This window comes from Serinus canaria, chromosome 22 (genome assembly GCF_022539315.1).
Source record: "Serinus canaria isolate serCan28SL12 chromosome 22, serCan2020, whole genome shotgun sequence".
Taxonomy (NCBI): domain Eukaryota; kingdom Metazoa; phylum Chordata; class Aves; order Passeriformes; family Fringillidae; genus Serinus; species Serinus canaria.
Genome location: NC_066335.1, coordinates 2110263 through 2129725, shown reverse-complemented (window position 1 = coordinate 2129725; position 19463 = coordinate 2110263). Strand labels below are relative to the sequence as shown.

Below are 19463 nucleotides of genomic sequence, written 5' to 3'. Positions count from 1 at the left end.
TGCAACTTCTAAGACAGACGGTCTCCAAATGCAGCAGTTTGAAGTTTCAGCCAAATGGGGGAATGTTGACAAAAACGGAAAAAATATGTGTAAAACAGATCTGGCTGGCATTTCTTCCCATTCATGAGCTACGAAAGCAGAGTCCTGCTTTTACAAGCTTCATCTTTACAAGGCTGTTTTGGATTTTCAGAGCCCTCAGCCAAGGGCTTGATCTGATTTCACTCAGCTCCCAGCTCCCTGCTGCCTGGGAGTGAGCTGGGAATTGCTGTTCACAGGGCAGTTTGTGCTGGCCCCAGAGCAGCCCTGACACACACACAGGGGCAGGGAAGCTGTCATGTGTCTGTCCTGGCTGCACAGCCAGCTCCAGGGCACACTCACATCTTTGGGTCTGAGAGCAAAGCAGGAGCACCCGTGGCCATGTCCCTGGGGGATGTGGGCTCTAGGGAGTCACCAAAGGGCAGCCATGGGGCAGGATGCCCAGCTCTGCCACCCCCCTGGAGTGACCAAGGGCTGCTGGCTTCCCACCTTTCCCTTCCCATCCTCGCCTCCTTTTCCATCCCTGCCTCCACTTCCCTGGCAGCTCCAGCTGAGCTGGGCTCTGTTCTGGCCCCCAGACACCCAAGGAGCTGCCAGACTCATCCCTAGGGATTTTACAGCCTGTTTTCCTGCAGACAGTCCCCATGGCATTTCTGGCCTTCCTCACCCTGCCGTGCCCAGCAGGAGCTCCCCCTGCATTCCCAGGCATGGACAGACACACTGCCCACAGCAGGACAGACAGCCAGGAGCTCCCAAGGGGCCAAGCAGGCACCCAGCCCCTGGTTCTGATGCTTCTCTCTGCACCTCAGAGCAGGGCCAGCCCCCGACAGGGCAGGAGGGCTCGATGCCCTGCCCCGCTCCGGGGATCAGGCAGGGCTGGGGAGGGGAAGGGACAGTCCCCTTCCAGCTCCGGGGAAGTAACGTGGCTCCGACTCTTTGTCCCAATTTTACAGCTGGAAAAGCTGAAGCACAGAGGTGCTGGGTCTCACCCAGCCCTCACCCCCATCCCTGCTGCTCCAGAGCTTTGGTCCAAGCCCCCACAGGGATGGAGACTGTCTAGCCCGGGGCTGTCACCAGGAGAAGCATCTTCTTCCCTTTCCCATCCCTGCCAGGACCTCTGGCCTGGCTCTACCTGCGCGGCCACTGGCAGTGGGGAGGCAGAGCCAGCCTGGCAAAAGGCCACAGGAAGCCAACAGGTCAAGGGTTGTTTAGAAAACTCTGGGAAAATATGTTTATGCCATGGATCAGAGCAGCTCCTTTGGCTGTTGCTGCAGAATAAACAATGGGTATTTAAAAATACATTTTACACACAGAGAATTGGAATCAATTAGGGGAGATCCCTGCTTGGGCATGCAGGGAGTAGGGAGCAGACATCTCCTTGCTGGGCAGCACATGGAGTTCCTGGTGCCCATGGATGTGTTTGGAGAGAGGAAACAGATGCCTGAGCTGATCTCAGACACATCTGAGGACACACAGGCTCTGCTTGGTCACAGAGAGTGAGGGGTGAGAGCTCAAGTAGCAGCTATGGATAAAACAACAGCTTTTTATAGCTGAGAACTCGCTCCCTCCCTGGCATGTGGTGCATGCTGGCTGGTACAGGACACGAGATAAACCCATCACACGGTGGAGTCACAGTACTGCCACTGCTCGTGGCCACACCAGCTGTGGGGACACCAGAGTCCCCCTCTCCCTCCTGCCTCAGCTTCCTCAGCCTCCCATCACAGCACAGGCTCCACAACCAGCCCCAGTGCAACAGGTGATGGCACCAAAGTGCCACCCTCAAGGGGTTTCACCTGCCCATCCCAAGGGAGGACACTTGGGGACAGCACAGGACATGAGGGCCATGGGATGCTCTTCCTTGCCTGAGGAGATGCCAAGGAGAACCACTTCACCCAAATTCCCTCCCCAGGGAGGGAGCTCTGGGCTCGCTGGGGTGGGCACAGGGCCAGGCTGGGCTCTGGGAATGGGTCTGCCCCAGCTGTGTCCCCACAGCAGTGACAGACTGCCCTGGATTTTCAGAATACTTCCCATATCAGATCCACAAATCTTGCTTTGAAGTTGTTTGGGATTCTCTGTCACCACATTTCCTTGTCAGCACATAAACAGGCTGTGATGAAGCTTTAACCCCTGGGTACTGCCTGTCCCAGGAAGCCTGCAGGAAGCTGCACATAAACTCAGGTCCCCATATAAACCCTCCTCCCCTGGCAAAGCAGGCACAGCTCTGGCAGCTTGTGCAGGAAGGGAAAAATCCCTGTGTCAGAAGAATAAAAAATGATAAAAATGTGCTGTTTCACAGGCATGCTCAATGTCCCGAGGCAAATATCCCACAGACAGTGTGTGTCCCACATTTACAGGGCTCAGGCAGGGGCTGTGCTGTGTTTCTGGGATGCTTCACACCCTTCTAGAACCTCCCCTGGGGCTGCTGCCCCATCACCCAGTGGGACAATCCTGTTATTGTTGGACATACACATGTGATTAGGGTTTAAGAAGAAAAAAGTGTTTTATTTTGTGTGGTTTTTAGGTTATATATTCTTAACAAAGCATAATCTTAAGTTATTAATTATATCATAATAACTTATATTTATATCACAATAACTTATATTTATCAGTGCAAAGTAATTACCGCTAATACAATTAATAAAATTTTTACCAAAATTTATTGAAGTATGTATACACATTTACTTATGTATGTCATTTAGCTTACAAAAATTTTCATGTATCTTTTCTAATCTGTTTCTATGCTATCAACTTTATTTTCTTCTTTGCTGTAAATACACCCAAAAATTATTAATTATTATTTCTTCTATTAACTCAGCTTTGCAAACTAATTGTCAAACCCCTCCAATACGATCCCTGTGCCACCCCAGCCCGGGCTGAGCCTGGCACCCCAGGGGCTCCGAGCTCCCACGTCTCCAGCACGCACATCCTGTTTTCCAGGCGAAGCTCCTGGGAGCTCCTGCTGGTGATGAAAGAGGCAGCCGGAGGTCGGAGCCGGCCCAGCCGGGGCTGAGGTCACTCTGTTCCCTGTTTGTCAGCCCGTTCCCAGCCGGGTTTGCCCCACACAGCTCAGGGGAAGGAGCCGTGCTGCCCTTCAGGGGCTGGGCAGGGCTGCTGGGATCGCCCTCCTCACCTGGGGTACCCCGGGGTGAACAGGTGAGGGCTGAGGGGTGGTGTGAGAAACAACTGCTCACTTTGAACATTTAAAAAGGTTCATTAAACCTTGACAAAAATACAGCAAAGGGCTACATGAGGAAAAAGCTGCAGGGCTGGGGACTGCCCCTCGTGCACACCACGGGGCTGGTTCATCCTCAAGAGGGATGCTCAGGCTTTTATACCCCTGGGGCTGCATCAGCCAGCCCTGGCCCTTCCCAAAGTCTGTCACTCAGCTCTTCTCTGCCATTTATCAGTGCAGACTGCTCTGTAACTGGATTGGAGCTCAGGTGTTGCCATGCCCACCCCCTGAGCACCCCCTGAGCTTTGCCATTCCCACCTGCCCCAGGCAAGGGACACCTGTGCAGCCTCTTTGTACCTGTCCTGGACAGCCCAGGCTGTGATGGCAACAACACAGGGGGGAAAGGGAACTGTGGGGAGAACAGAGGACATCTAAACCACAACAACATAACTGTGCATCACCAAAGCTTTTATTGATATTCACACAACAGTTATCTTTTAATTGTGAGAGCCAATCATCTCATTATCCATCTGTAACAGTGGGAAACCTGTGATGGAGAATGCAGCTCGGGGAATCACTTCAGAGGGCAGCAGAGGGAGGCAGGGGTCTGCCCCGGGGCCATCCTGCCCTGAGCAGGCAGCTTGAGAGCAGGCACAGCCCAGCAGGGCCACGGCAGCATCGGGAGAATGAGGGAAAGGGGCACCGAGCTCTTGAAACCCAGCCAGGCTGCACTAAGGCAACCCCAGGTCCTGCTCCTGCCCCCGCAGATCCCTGTGCAATTACGGTTTCAAATTAAAAAATAAATCTTAGTAAAACTGTTTTTTCCCTGTGTTGCTGAGAGGAAAGCCTGCGACAGCAGCAGGGCAGTGCCTGCCCCAGTTATTCCCAATTTCTGCCATTTTTATCAAACCTTGCAGGTTCCATTTCTGACAGGTCCCATCTCCCTTCAGCAGCCGGAGAAGGGAGAGTCCTCACGCTGCCATCAGGACCACAAAGGCTTTACAGATGTTTTCACAGCTCCTTTCCCGTTGTTTCTGGTTTTCCTCCAGCTGTTGCTAAAGCAAACTGGGGTGGGGGGGGAAGGAGGGAGCAGTTTGCAATAGCACGGGTCCAGATTTCACAAAAAGTGTGGGAAGTATGGAGAAAAAAAAACAACAGAAATGACCTCCGAGTGAGCTGAGCTGTCAGGCAGGGCTCTCCGAGGGAGAGAGGAGCATCCATGTGGCACTCCCAGCTCTGCCCAAAGCAGGGTGGGAGGGAGAGGGTCCAGCCCCGCGTGGGGGAAGCTGGCAGGGATGAGGGAGTGAATGGAACTGCCTGCCAGCCCAGCCACACCACGGGACACCGGCCAAGCTGCCACGTGCCACCCGCATCTCCCCCGGCCCCTCCTCTGCCCCTGCATGCCGGGCACCCTCTGCCAAAGCTGTGCCCACTAACCCCCACCCCAGCCCCCGTGCCCTCTCCTGAAGCTGGCACCAGGCTGTGCTTTCTTCCAGCCCGATGTCTGCAGGGAGGAAAACCAGAAACAACGAGGAGGAGAAGGAGGAAGAGGAGGAGGAAGAGTCAAACTCTCTCCCCCCGGCTCTGGCCATGGGTACCACGGTGAATCCCGTGCCCAGAGGCTGCTTGCAGGACCCAAAGTGCCCATCCCAGGGCTGCATTTTGGGGGGCTGAGCACCCCCAGCAATCCCAGGGACGTCCCAGGCAGGGTTTCCTGCCCAGGGCTGGGGCCGGCGGAGATGCCCTTCCCAAAGGCAGGATGGGTTTGTTTATGGGGCAACCTTTATCTGCACCAGCAGCCCTCGGGCGGGCAGCAGGGACGCGGCTTCGTCCGGGTCTGTCCTTATCGCCAGCCGCGATCGGAGGGGAATGTAAACACCGAGGGATGGGGTGGAAATGCCGCGGCACTTGGACATCCTCACTGCCGTGGGGTCCATCCTCCCCCCGTCCTTCACGGGGCTGCAGAGGGGTCCCCAGGCGTCCAGGGTGGGGTGGGGTGCGGAGGGGGCTGGGGATGAGCCTTCCCACGCGGGAGCCACCCAGACAGGAGGTGATGAATGGGGCGAGATGAAAGCTGCCAGCGCACCAGGCAGGAGTTTATCCTTCCCTCGGGTTATTCCCTTCCTGTCTCAGCAAACCTTCCTGTAATCACAGCCCGGTGCAGGTGGGGCCGGCGATGGCAGCGCCAGTGATGGGATGGCCCCCTGCCCCTGCTGCCCTCCCCAGGGCTGCTCTGACACCAGGGGCAGGGGCATTTCATGGTTTATAAAACACATTTTCTCCCCCAGGATCACTCTCACACCATGGGCAGGGGCATTTCATGACTTATAATACACGTTTTCTCCCCCAGGATTGCTCTCCCAGCGTGGTAAGCCCTTCCCCAAAGCCAGCCCTGCTCAGCTTGCAGGGATCCAAAGCAGGTCAGGAACAAAGGCAGTGCTGGTGGAGAGCCGACACCTCGGAGAGCACTTCTGCTCCCGATTTAGAAGGCAACAATGCGATAACTCCGTATCACATGAGGATGACAAAGGGCTTTCCAGCCCCGGGAGCTGCCCGTGGAATGGGCAGATAAAATGCCCTGGAGAGGAACACTCTGTAACCCGAGGGTGCTGGTGGTGTGGGTGGGAGAGCACCCAACGCCTCTTCCCTGCCTGCAGGCAGCTCCGGGCAGCTGGAGCTCTTGTCAGGCCAGGAGGATCCCTGTCCCTGTCCCCTGTGTGCTGCCGGGAGCACCGCGAGGGTGACACCGTGGCAGGGCTCTGCCCCAGCCAGGATGTGCCCTAAACCCTGACCTTCCCCAGTCCCTGATCCCACCGCGGTCCGTTCTCCAGCAGGAGGAGAAGGAGGAAATGGCAGCGGCCGCCTCTCTGGGTTGGGGGTCACTGCTGATGTCATTCCATGCAGGAAATGTTGTTTTCCTGCCCCAGTGCCCACTTAATCGATTCAGCAGCTGGCACAGGGCGAGGGCTGCCTGCGTGGCACCGCAGCCTGCCCGGGCCCCTGGGGCTTACTGGGGTCACCGCAGCCTGCCTGGGGTCCCACAGGACTTTGGGGGGCAGAAACAGCCCTGTCCATCCCCAGCCTGGCGGGACACCGAAGTGCTGCCCCCCAGGAAAGGCTCAGCGCTCCCCGGGGACCCTCGGGATGAGGGTGGCCCCGGGCTGGGTCCGGAGCCGTGCGCGGCTGCCGAGCTCCATCTGTTGGAGCCGGGGCGATGATTTGGGCCGGGCTGGGCTGCTGTGTCCTGTCACTGTCGTATTTTCTGGAAAATCCCTTCGCCAGGATTTCTTCTCATGGGAAGCTGAGACGCCTCAGAGAAAAAGGGAAATTATATTAGCTCATTGCTTCTCCTGTGTTTTGCTGCTTTGGAATGTGGTTCGAGATTGTTGGTTATTTGATTAGCTTCATGTGAATTGTTATGATTTAGTGACCAATCGCCTTCTAGCTCGGTCGGGACTCTGGGAGCAGCCACGAGTTTTCATTATCATTCTTTGTAGCCTTCTGTCTATATCCTTTCTCTATTCTCTAGTATATTTTTAGTATAGCATTATTTAATATATTATAAATAAAATCACCAATTAGCCTTCTAAGAACATGGAGTCAGATTCTCAATTCCTCCCTTGTCCTGGGGACCCTGAAAATACCACAGTGTCCCACCACTGCTCGGAGCAGGGAGCAGCCTCAAGCCGTCCCCGGGCCGGGGTCAGTCCCTGCCGCAGCCCCGGTGACCCTGCGGTGCTGCGGTACAGGCGGTATCGGCGCTGGAACGCAGCCCGGCCCCCGGCATCCCGGCCGTCAGCAGATGTCAGCACCGGACCGGTGGCCGGTGAGGGCCAGCAGAGTCCTGTGGTCACGGCTGGAGGAGCAGGGAACCATCAGGGGCTTTTTCTAGAGTACCCGTGAGCAGGGTGGTGCCAAGGATGCCCGGCGGGGCTTCACGCCGGGTTTCATCCCTGGGTTCTCCAGCCCGCGGGTCCCGCACCGCCGACGCTGCGCCCTTCGCACCGCACTTGAGCTGCTCTTTAGATCTTTCATAAAGTATTGAGGCAAACCCTATTTCCCACAGCTCCAGCCCCACCGGAGCATCCCCGGGGACGCGGCGTGTGTGGCCCCCCGGCACCTCCCGCGTTTGTCGCCGACCCCTCGGGGGAGGCAGAGCCATTTGGGATGGGGGCAGCCGGGCACACATCTGTCCCCGCGGCGTTCCCACGGTACCCCCGGACCTCCCAGCGCGGCCACGGGCGGGCACGGAGGGGCAGCGCCGCCAGTACCCCCGGGGCTCTGTAGGGTCCCTGCCGGGCAGGGGGAAGCGCGACCCCAAAAGCGGGGGACACAGGTCGGGAATGCCTCGGGGGCAAAAAGGAAGAAAAAGGGGAGAAAAAAGGAAAAAAAGGGGACCGGTCGGGGGTCCCGCCCAGACCCCGCCCGTTTAGCGTTAAGCCCCACCCCTGTCCGGGCTAAACCCCGCCTCCACATTTAACTACTACTATTAGCATAACCACGCCCCCTTCCTCAAAACCACACCCACTCACCGTGAGCCCCGCCCACCCCCCGTGCCCCGCCCGTTCCCGGCTCCGCCCTGTCCCGTTCCCGCGGCGGAAGGGGCGTGGCCCGAGCCGGAAGCGGCGGGCGGGCGGCGGCGGCAGCGGCAGCGCTGGTGCTGCTCCCGGTCGCGCTACCGGTCCCGGTCCCGTCTCTGTCATGTCGGGCCGCTGCTGCCACGGGCAGACGCCCAGTCGCGACATCCCGGGCCCCGGCAAGTGCCTGGCCCTGCCCGACGGGGCCCCGCTGCCGCCCGGCGACTACAGCACCACGCCGGGGGGCACCGTGTTCGGGACCACGCCGGGCGGTGAGCGCCGGGCCGTGCTGGGGACAGCGGGGGAGGGAGGGCTCGGTTTGAGCAGGGGCGGGGATAGCTCCCGTCCTGTCCCGGGACAGCGACCGGGAGCCCCCGCCCGGTGCCGGGGCTTGGCGGAGGTTCGGGGGACCGGGGCGGGCGGACAGCGCCTGCCCGGGGCTCCGTGCTGGGGAGCACGGCAGCGCCTCGGGAGCCTCGCAGGGAGCAGCCTCGGCCTTCCCGTGGTTACTGATTAATTCTAATATCTAATATTTGCTGTTTTCCCTGTCAGCCAGCAAACCCTGGGGCCTTTTTCTTTATTTCCAATCCCAAAGTGCTCCAAATTCTGGAGGCACGGTGCTCTGCTGCTGCTGCAAACACGCCACGGGCTCGTTCCCTCTGCTGTCCTGGGCAGTCCCAGAGCCGCCAGCAGAGGAACCTCCTGCAGGGACTTGTCCTCAAGTAAGAGTAATAAACTGGCTGTGCCAAGGGTTCCTCTGTCAGAGAGGTTTTGTGTCCCCATCCCTCCATTTTTGCCAGTTTGGCCCCGAGAGAAGCGGCCGCAGCTCCAGGTGGTGGCACAGGGTCAGTGGGGAGAGTTCCAGCAGCCTCTGCTGCCCCCGAGCCGGGCCTTGGGGTGATTTTGGGATGATTTTTTTTCCCCCACACCTTGTAGAATCTCCCCCCTGCATCCCTGTCTGGCTGGGTGCAAGCAGCAGGATGGTGAAGCCAGAAGAACAAACCGATGGAGGGGTTGTTGTCCCACAGGATTGCAGGGGTTAAATGGCAGGGAGAAGGGGAAGTGACACTGCTGAATCACCGGGCCGCTGTGTGCAGAACAGCCGGGCTTTGGGGTGGTTTTGGCCGTGCCTTCCCTGCTCTGGAAGCAGCAAATCCCTGAAGGCTCCGGCAGCACCTGCAGGAGCCGTGGTCAGGTGTGGGAGCCTTGCCCAGCCGTGAGTAACGCGGCAGAAATGAAATGAAATGAGCAATTAGCACAGCAGAAATAATGAAATGAAATGAGCAATTAGCACAGCAGAAATAATGAAATGAAATGAGCAATTAGCAGAGCAGAAATGAAATGAGCAATTAGCAGCACGCAGTAATGAGCCCTCTGGCCCTGGCAGCTCTTTGTCCCCGGGGAGTTCCTTGGTGTTTGGAACAGGAGGAGAAGCTGGGCTGCATTTGTGACCGGGGTGTGCCCACCTGGCAGTGCCCAGGGCTGTCCCAGCCCTCCTGGGGACACCGTGTTGGGGACATTGTGTTGGGGACACCGTGTGCTGCCCGGCCCTGCTGGGTGCTGAAGGGAGAGAGGACTCTGAGCTGCTGGAGGACAGACACAGGGGGCTGGGGGGCTTGCAGGGAGCAGAGCATCCCCTGGTGTGTGGCTTTTCCTGCTAAACACACCCAGGGCTGGGGGGAATGTGGCTCTGGGTGGGTGCAGGAGCCTCTTGGTACCTGTGACAGCCCAGGCTGGATGTCCTGTCCTGCCCAGAGTGTCCTGTCCTGTCCTGCCCAGGGTGTCCTGCTCCAGCTGTGTGTCCTGTCCTGCTCCTCCTGGCCACATCCCCCTGGCTTTCAGGAGCTCTGGGCACGAGGTTGTTGGAGGAAGATGGAAGCTCCATGCTCCCAGTGCTGGTACAGAGCTGCAGTTCCAGGAATCCCTGTCCTCCTCCTGCAGCTTCCCAGGAATTTAACACCCTCTCCCAGCCAGCTGACTGTAGGGATGGATCCTCCTCCTGAAAGGACTGGAGTTCAGAATCATCAGTGAGAAGTTTTTTGGTGTTTTGAGAACTCCCTGGCAGAACTCCATAGGAACACAGCTGCTGGACGTGTTGTTTTATGGATTTATTGTATATTTACAGTGTTCAAACCAAAGGGAGTTGGTTATTCCAGGACAGATGGTGGCAGGAGCTGTTTGCCCACACATGTGTACTTTAGTTAACACTTTTGGGGAGGGCACAAGGGCAAGTCCCTTTCCCTGTGGCTGGAACAGGAGCAGAGCAGGACATACCTGATCCAGAGGGGTGTGCAGCCTCCTCTTGGGAAGCAAACACTGTTTTCCAGCCCTTGCTGGCTTAGGGCTGTGGGCTGTTTGGAGAGATCCCTTTTCTGCCTGTGGTTTTTGAGCAGTTTCCATGAAATTCCTTTATAAGGAACAGGGTGTTCAGTGGTGTGTTCCTAGAAATCCATGCCTGGAGGCTCAGCGTGGTTGGCTGGAGGGCTGGTTCCTGGTTAAGCCTTGGAGCATTAACCATCTGTGTAAGCCCTGAGCAAGGTGTGTGTAAGTGCTGCTGTGCCAAGGGCAGTGCCCACGCAGGAATTCCTGCTGGGCAGAGCTCAGAGGGACACGGCCCTGCCCTGCTGTGTGTCCACCTGCAGCTTTCAGCCCCGCTTCTGGCCATCAGTGGGAATTCAATTCCGTTTTCTCTTTGCTCTGTGGGCTGGTGTGACCTTGAGCGAGGTGGGAGGGCTTGGATCTGCTGCTTCCAGCCCCTGCCTGGGGTTTGCAGCCCTGTGCTGGGTACCTGATGTGTCCCCTTTAGTGGCAGTGCACCCAGAATTTGGGAAACTGAAGTGCTGCATCACAGTTATCACTGAAATATCCAATCCCTGAGCGTTTTGGGCTCTAAGGGACCTTAAAGATGATGGAATGCTGAGCTTGTGCTGTCCCCCCAGGTACCAGGATTATTTATGACAGACAGTTCTTGATGGAATGCCGCAATTCTCCAGGTGCCAAGACCCCTCCCTCCAACCTTCCTGACATTCCAGGTGTCACCAGCCCCAGCGTGGAGGAGCTGAAGCTTGAAAACCACCACGTCCAGAACTGTGAGGAGAAAGTGAGCACAGGTGAGTGCAGGCAGCAGAAACCCAACAACCCCTCAGGGGCTCTGCTGGTTCCTAGAAGTTCCAGAGCTGGAATGGAGCCAGGAGGTTCCCAGGAAACGTGGTTAATTGTCCAGTAACTTCTTGGAAAGTCACAGTGGGCTCGGTGTCACAGGGCAGCAAGGGTCTCGCAGTTGTTTGATCCTGTTGTGGTCCCCAGCAACGTGACTTTTGCAGTTTGGAGGTGTAATTTGATATGATTCTCATTAATTCAGCCTTTGGGAAGCTGCTGTTGGATTTGGAGCCCTGTGGAGAGCAGAGGGGCAGCTGCTGCTGCCTCTCCCTGAGCTGGGCTGTGCTGCAGCTGCTGCAGGTTCAAGTTGCAATTCAGAGCAGGATTTACTTGGGTTTTTAATATCAGCCTGAGTGGTAAATTCCTCCTGCCTGTTTCTGACCCTGTTTTGTGACAGGGACACTTCTCTGAGGTCCTGCTGCAGCAACACGAGCCAATGTTGCCTCAAAGAATTGTTTTTAAAGTTGAGGTTACTTTTTAATGCAACCTGAACCTACCAAGTGCAAATATTTATCTTCTCTCTCTAAAAATGAAGATCCAAAGGCTCTTGTGTGCTTGCTGCAAGTAAAACCTTTCCAGAGTGAGGATTGCCTCATGCTGTGACCTGAAGTGGCTCAAGGGACCCCCTGAAATGCAGGCTGGGTGCTGAGCTCTGGCTCTGCCAGAGAATCCCTGTCCTCAGGAGCAGCTCCTGGCTGTCAGGCTGTGGGATAACAGCTGTGAAATGTTCCTGGCTGGGTTCTGTCCTCAGTGTGGTTCTTTCCATTCCTTGTTACAAGGAAATCCAGGGGGAAGAATTGATTATTTAAAGGGCATTTTCTCTGCCCTGCTCTGGTATGTCTGAGGGAGACCCCCCCAGCAGTGACACCTTTACCACAGCTTCACAAGAGGATTTTCACACCAACCCTGCTGCCCGAATGCAGCTTTTAAACCCAAACTACCCCATTTCTGAAGCACAGCTGCCAGCCACTCCTTCCCTGAAATCTTTGGTATTTAATGTGGAATTCTGGAGCCTCACCCGTGGTTTTGTCCCTCCCAGCAGGTGAGGAAGAGCAGTTTGACATGGACATCTAACCCACCTGCCTGGAGTGACCCAGTGAAAGCAGCAGGACTTGTCTGGAGGATTCCCACCAGCCAGGCTTACAGCAGCCATGCCTTGAGTGCCTTCCTGCTCTGGGAAAGGCAGATTCCCTCAGGAGAGCAGAGCGTGTCCTGTTCCAGGGGCCAGGCCAGGGGTGCTGCAGGAGACACTCTCCCCCCTTGGTTTTGGTTCCAGTTTCATGCTTTTGTTAATCATTTTAATACTGTAACAGTAACGAAAATGCAATATAAGGGAGAAATAAAAATCATGTGAAGTCTCCTGGTGTGGAGATGAATGCAATAAAAGTGGCTTCTGTCCCTTATTTCAGCAAGAAACTGCCAGCCTGAGGTGTTAAATGGTGCCCCCTGTGCTGCTGGGGCTGGGCCAAGCATCCCTGGTCCCTGGGGGAGTTTTGGTCTGCCAAATCTGCCCCCAGAACAGAGACAAAACCTGTCCCCTGAGTGCTTCCAGAAGGTTCTGTCACCAGTTGTGTTCCAGTGCCTGCCTGGCTGAGCTGCAGGTGGGAGTGTTTGGGCTCAGTGCAGCTGGAGGCTCTTGGAGGGCTCCTGGCTGAGCTGCCCTGCCAGGGAGAGGAAGGAGCCTCCAGCTTTGTGGCATGTTCTTTGTGGCATGTGCTAGCCTGGCTTTGTGATCCATGGAATCACAAACCCAGGAATTTGGATCCTGGAATTTCCCTGCTGCTTTCCCCCTGCTTCTCTTTTTTTATCCTGTGGTGGGCAGGGAGAAGAGCTTTGGGGAAGAGGTTTAAAAACAAAGTCAGATTGGGTTTGAGAGGGGAATTTTCATCATTTTGCTATGGGAGGGTCCAGTTTGGGTCCCCAGAAGAAATATCTTTATTTTTAGCCTCGGTGAGGTTTGATAAATGTGGTGTGGACAGTCTGGAAGGCATTGCTGAGTTACTGCTGGGGGGTGGAGGCACCTCACAGGAGGAGAATCCTGAACTTCAGACTTCCCAAACCACAGGGAGTGTCTGTGTGGACCAGCTTTGGCAGATAGCATTTAAATATCTGCTAATGATGCTCAGTGGTGACATTATGATATGCAAACCCTCAATAATGAGTAACAGAACAAAGCAATTGCTGCAGATAAACCTGCATTTCTCTAAGATAAGATTTAAGGGTTTCTCTGAAACCTTAAGGGGAACAAATCCAAATTTTATTGCCCTCAGGTGTGACTTTATCAGTCTCAGCTGCACCAGTTAGGTTCTGAGGATGGTTTAGAGAGGAGCTGCTGCAGCTGGGACTGACTTTTTTTCTGTGCTAAATTGGTTTTGCTTTAAAATGGCACTGCTGGACTGCAGCTGCAGTTTTAGGTTTAGGAAAACTTCCTGTGTTGATGGTAATTTCCCCAAAGTTCCCCCACTGCAGAGAAGGCTGAAATGGCCCTGACAGGCTGGGCAGGCTCTGCAGGGATGAGTCCCTGTGCTTGTGCTGGGGATTCTCCTGCAGTCCCAACCCAAATGAGGAATTACCACTCTGCTGTGGCTTTATGGGAAGGGTTGGATTGATGGAGCCCTTGGTGAGCTCCTGGACAGGGACCTCAGCAGGACTGGCTGTCACCCTCCCTGACCTGTGTGTCTGGGCAGTGTCCCTGTGTCACCCAGGACTGTGGGTTTGGTGGGGCACGTGATGCTGGTGACCCTGGCATCCCCCAAGGTGCCATCCCATGCTGCACATCCAGGCAGTTTTGGGATCCCCCAAGCTGCACATCCAGGCAGGTTTGGGATCCCCAAGGTGCCATCCCATGCTGCACATCCAGGCAGTTTTGGGATCCCCCAAGCTGCACATCCAGGCAGGTTTGGGATCCCCCCGAGGTGCTATCCCTGCATGTCCAGGCAGTTTTGGGGAGAAATGAGCTGATTTCAGCCTTGACCAGCCATGGATGTTGGAGCTGGAGCCTTGTGGTGTTGGTGCTGGTACAGAAGTGGCTGCCTGGTTTTTGGGGGTGTCAGGTATTGCAGGTAATGCTCTTAAATGCCATTCCTGCCACCTGCAGGAGAGGTAACACGTGCTGGAGGTGTTAATGCTTTGTCTGTGTCCCGGCAGCTTTGGCAGCTTTACATCGGTATCTGCAGCTTATGCAGATGTGGGAGCATCAAAGCACCAGGTGCCTCTGACAGAGGGAGGGAGGAAACCCTGTGAAACACCTGGCCAGGTGTCACCGGGGTCCTGCTGGGTTCTGGGTGCAGGCCCTGGGGCCATGGGTGCATCGGGACCTTGTGGGGGCACAGAGAGCCTGACCAGAGCCCCGAGGGGATGAGGGGATGTGCCCATCTGCTCTGGGACCTTGTGGGGGCACGGAGAGCCTGACCAGAGCCCCGAGGGGATGAGGGGATGTTATCACAACATGATAATAAGAGATGTTAAATGCTGCCTTATGCTGTTCATATTTAAAGCATGGAAGTGTACAGTGTGGTAACCAAAAATTACTCAAATAAAGATGTCATGTCCCTCAGAGACATTTTTTTTTTTGTTAATAGTTGTCCTGATAGCAACACTTTTCCTTATTTCTAGTTTTTTTTTTAATTAAATCTTTGCTTACTGATCTCAAAAAAGCTCATAAATTCAGTTCCATTTTGCACAGAGCACATCTGCTCTGCTGCAATTTGTCCCAAACCCATTCCTTAAACCTTTCCACCCGTGGTGTGGGACCAAGTGGTCTCAGCATCCCATTGCTCAGCTCCTTTACTCCCTCCCTTCCCCCTCACACCCCCAGCTGCTGCATCCTTCAGCCAGACGGTTTTGGGCACATCTCCCTCATGCATTCACGTTTACAGCTCTCCAAGCTTGCCCCAGCCCTGCCAGGAGCAGCTCAGCATTCCAGGGCACATCCCTGCACACCCAGGCTCTGCTCCTCACCCAACACTTGCTCTCCCAGGCCGAGGAGCTGCTTTTTGCACGGGCTGAGCCCAGTTGTGCACAGTGGGAGGGAGGGAGGCAGTCGTGGGTGGCTGAGGCACAGCTGGGATGCTCCAGGGAGGTCCAGGCACAAGTTGGCTTTGTCCTTGCATTTCCCATCCCAGCCCCTTTTTGTCTCAAGCAGGCAGAGCAGCACACCCGGTGTCCCTGTGTCCCACTCCGTGTCCCTGTGTCCTGCCCCGTGTCCCAGTCACGGGACAAACGCCACCTGCCTGACCCAGCTCGTGTTTTAATGCACCATTTGTACAAATACCACCCTCACTCTGTTTGTTCTCACTCTTTCCTTTTCATGTGTCCAAAGTAATCTGTGCCTGCTGTCCCCTGGCCGAGCCAGCCCTTCCCAGAGCACAAACCTGACAGTTCCCCCAGCCCTGGGATGCTGAAGGTTTGTGGGTAGGACTGGGGCTGTCCCCCCACTTTATTGTCCTCGTGTCTGGGCTCCTGTGTCCCCCAGCCGATGTAGATTGGGGCAGGAGCAGGGCCAGAGCTCTCCCTGCTCAGGGCAGGTCCCCCCTCCTAGCTCGAGCCTAGCAGAGCCCGGCTGGCCGGCAGATCCTCGCCTAAACCCGACTTTATTGTCATTGTCCGCACTTTGATGTTTTCCTTACAGCCCTGGAATCCCAGCCTTTATTTTTCCACCCTGCTCTTCCCAGGGAACGGCTGCTGCCTCCCCCTGCCCCGCCACAACTTTTTGAACCCGCTGCTGGATTCCAGGCAGGCGTGACGGAGGGGCAGAGATGGCAGAGATGAGATACAGCACCCGGCGGAGGGGCAGAGATGGCAGAGATACAGCACCCGACGGGGCAGGGGTCCGGGGGGGCCTTGGGGGACTGAATCCTCCTGCTTTGGAACCCTCTGTGAGCAGCAGTAGCAAAACTGCGCAGAAAGAGGCAAAATACTGTGATTTTACATCACCCGGGTTCCTGCTTTGCCTCCTGCCGGGGGTCAGCCCCCCGCCCCCGGCCCACCCTTGACAGCTCCTGCAAATGACCCTCTAATGACGGGATGGTGGCGGTGTGAAAGCTCTTGGAATATGGAAGCGGCCCCGGGGAGGGCCCGCTGCGGCGGGGGAGCAGCAGACACGCTTTGTTTATCCGCCGCCCGGGATGTGGATTGGGGATAATCAGCCCGGGCTGGGATGTGGAATGGGGGCCGCTGCTCCCAGGAGGGGCGGGCTGGGGGTGGCCGCTGGCCCAGGGCCACCAGGGCTTGGGGTCCCGCTATTCCCCTCTGCTGCCCGGGGGTGCCCAGGCGTGAGTCGTGTCCCCGTCCAGCTGTGAGGCTGGGGATGCCAAACGGGGACTGATCCCCCTCCCCGGGGCTGCCAAACCCGGACTGATCCCCCCTCCCCGAGGCTGCAAACCCGGACTGATGCCCCCTTCCCCGATGCTGCCATGCGGGAGGACACGGTCACCCCGTGGCTCTCGGGACCCCGGCATCACTCCCAGCCCCAGCGCTCCTCCGGATGGTGCCCGCACCACAGGGCTTAGGATTCCCTGCTCTCACAGGGCACGGCCCTTGCCTTATCTCCGAGGGGTAAATAAAGGAGGAAAATCCCTTCAGCCTCCCCTTCTACGCCTGCAGGTGCCTCCCTTGCTCTTGAGCAACCCAGGGTGGGAACAGATTGTCCTTATCTCAGGTGAGCTTTGGAGCTTTCCAGCATCTCTTGCATCGTTGGGGGGACCCCTATCTTTGGTAGTTCCAGAGCCCACCTGCTGCCAGAGCAGGGAGGAGCTGTGGGTGCAACAGAGGGGACACAGAGAAGGGGACACTCACACCCTGGCACGCCATCAACACTAAAAATCAGCAGAACCCAATGGGCATTTTTAATAGATATAATTTATTGATGAATTGTACAGCTGTGACCTTTTCACTACCAGCCCATCCAATGTGGGGGAAAAGGCTCTAGCAGAACTGTGGTTACTTGTTTGTAAGAGCTGCCCACCTGGATCTGCCAGGTGGGGCTCTGGACACTGGCTACTACATTCACTTGTCTGAGTTGTCATAGAAATCTGACAGTTTTAATAGAAATACAATAGAAATCTGAGGAGAAACGCCTCAACCCCAGGGGAGATTGAAAATCCCAGTGGTGTGTATGCTCAGAAACTGGAGCTGCAGGGTCCTGAGAACCCGTGGCTCCTGATGATTCCCATGGCTGGGAAAAGCAGCATTGCCTGAGCCGTGTCATGGCAGGGAGCCGTGCCCCAGCACTGCACCTCAGCTCCTGCCTCTGTCCCACACACGGCAGCCTCCAGCTCCTTGGTAAACACGAGTTGCAGCCACACGGAGGTGGCTGGTGGCTTTTTCCACATGGAGCCTGGATCCAGCCAGGCACTGTGGCCGTGCAGTGCAGCAGAACTGCCGGGCACCCGCTGCTCCCCAGCTTCTGTGCCAGCCAGGGCTGTGCCAGCCCACGGGACTTCAGAGACACCCGGCTCTGTGTAGTGCTCGTGGTTCCTTGGGGCACTTCTGGGCACAGACGTGCACCTTCCAGGCAGGTACGGGGTGCCTCAGTTGCAGCCACACTCCTCGATGATCATGTCCTCGTGGTGGCGGACCACGATCTCGCCCTTCTCATAGTAGAGCATGGAGAGGGGGCTCATCTTCACGGGGGAGCAGGCAGGACACGGCACCTGGTTGGGCTTGTAGAGCTGCAGCAAACTCTGTGGGAGACACGGGAAGGGCAGAACATCCCCCTGCTAGGGTGTGGGGCGCGGGGGATTCGGGGGAAGCGGGCCTAACACCCCTCTTACCTGGATGTAGGCGTGGTTGGTGGGCTTGAAGGTCTCGTCCACGGGCGAGGGGCACAGCCCCTCGCAGCGGTAGGCGTTGTACTTCTTGGGGTACACGATCCAGCTGCCCCAGCCCGTCTGCTCGAAATCCACCACCATGTCCACCCTCCGGCACAGCGGCCGGCCCTGCTCCCGGCCCTGCTCCCGGGGGGCGGCGGCGGCGCCGCTCGCTTTGATCCGCTGCCTCTCCATCCTGTTCCTGCGCTGCCGCCGCGCCCCCGCGCCCCGCGAGCCGCTGTCCCGCATGATGTACTTGGAGGTCTCCGCTGTTCTGATGAGGCTGTGCTCCCCTGGAGACTTGTCCTTGGAGAAGACGAGCAGCAGGACGCTGTCTGCCACGTCCTGGGGCAGAGCTGGGTCCCCGCTGCCGGTGTCTCCCGGGGAGGCGGTGGGCACCGAGCCGCTCACCTCCCACCGGCCCCGTCCCGCGGGGCTCTGGTGCCCGGCGAGCACGGCTTGGTGGAGCCAGGCTCGCAGCAGGTTGGTGACCTCAAAGACTTTCCAGGAGGCCTGGGTGGCAGAGGGGCTGCCAGCCACTGTGCCCAGGAAGAGCTGGTGGGCGCAGCCTCCGTCTGGGCGGCACCTGCGCCGCTGGCTGTGGTAGATGTCCAGGGAGACGTTGTGGGCTCGGGAAAGGCCGGGCAGGCGGACACGGAGCTGAGCCAGACTCACCTCCTGGCTGCTGGACAGGGAGGACATGTCGAAGGAGAGCGCCCAGTGGGAGCCGTTCTGCAGGGAGCCTGAAAGCCAAGGGCACGGTGAGGGGAGAGGTGCCAGGGGTGCCAGAGCCGGGGGTGGGACGGTGCCCCCGCCTGCTGCTGGGAACCAGCCCCACCCTGGGAGCCTGAGGGTCGGGAGAAAGCAGCTGGATCCACCTGAGAGCCAGCCAGAGCCTCAGGCAGGGCTGGGATGCCCGGGACAGGGGGATCCCTGGACAGGGACGCATGGGGACAGCGCAGGTCCCGGGGATGGCGCTGGTCCCAGGACAGGGAGGCTCGGGGACAGCGGCAATCCCGGGACCGGGGACTGTGCTGATCCCGGGGACAGGATCGCCCGGGAACGGTGCTGCTCCTGGGAATAGTGCGGGTCCCGGGACAGGGAGGCTCAGGGACGATGCCGGTCCCGGGACAGGGATGCCTGCGGCCCCACTCACCGTGCGGGGAGAGGCTGAGAGCGGCGGCGGCGGCGGCGCGGAGCGGGGCGGGAGGGGCGCGGAGCAGCTGCAGCATCAGCGGGGGACAGCGCGGCGGGGCGCGGGCCGGTGCCCAGGTGAGCTCCCGGGGGGACGCTCCGGTCGATGCCCAGGTGAGCGCCCGGGGGGACGCTCCGGTTGGTGCCCAGGTGAGCGCCCGGGTGGGAGCGCAGCCCAGGCGGAGCAGGGCTAAGGCGCAGAGCGCCAGCGCGGGCACGGAGTGGAGCGGGACCCGCATGTCTGCCCGGGCCACCCGCAGCCGCCCTATTTGTACAGCGGCCCCGAGCGCCGCCCCGGGCGGCCCCGGCACCCCCCTCCCCGACAGCCCCCTCCCCTCTTCTCCCCGTCCCTCTTCCCATCCCTCCGTCCCTATCTCTGTCCTCCCTCCCCTCCACCCCCATCTACCTCCCGGCCATCCCTCCCAGTTCCCTTGCCCTCGTCCCCCGCCCTACTCTTTCTCCGTATCTCCTTCTCCCCATCCTTCCCGCGCTGCCTCCAGCCTTATCCATCCATCC

The 19463-nt window shown here is 57.9% G+C and overlaps 2 protein-coding genes across 3 annotated transcripts; one reads left to right on the top strand and one right to left on the bottom strand.

Moving 5' to 3' along the window:
* Nucleotides 1-7814: 7814 nt before the first annotated feature.
* Nucleotides 7815-12304, top strand: EIF4EBP1 (eukaryotic translation initiation factor 4E binding protein 1). Of its 2 annotated transcripts, none has more exons than XM_018922697.3 (3): nucleotides 7815-8057; nucleotides 10725-10895; nucleotides 11984-12304. In XM_018922697.3, the coding sequence occupies exons 1-3, from the start codon at nucleotides 7910-7912 to the stop codon at nucleotides 12016-12018; spliced, it is 354 nt and encodes a 117-aa protein (XP_018778242.1). In that variant the 5' UTR covers nucleotides 7815-7909; the 3' UTR covers nucleotides 12019-12304. The 2 variants fall into 2 exon arrangements, with proteins under 2 accessions (XP_018778242.1, XP_009095944.1); XM_009097696.4 differs by having other exon boundaries at nucleotides 7817-8057; nucleotides 11987-12304.
* A 4928-nt stretch (nucleotides 12305-17232) lies between these two features.
* NODAL (nodal growth differentiation factor) lies at nucleotides 17233-19186 on the bottom strand. The gene is made up of 3 exons (XM_050982968.1): nucleotides 18910-19186; nucleotides 17718-18496; nucleotides 17233-17627 (listed from the first exon to the last, which is right to left on the bottom strand). Exons 1-3 carry the CDS (start codon nucleotides 19184-19186, stop codon nucleotides 17475-17477), a joined length of 1209 nt encoding a protein of 402 aa, XP_050838925.1. The 3' UTR covers nucleotides 17233-17474.
* Nucleotides 19187-19463: the final 277 nt, after the last annotated feature.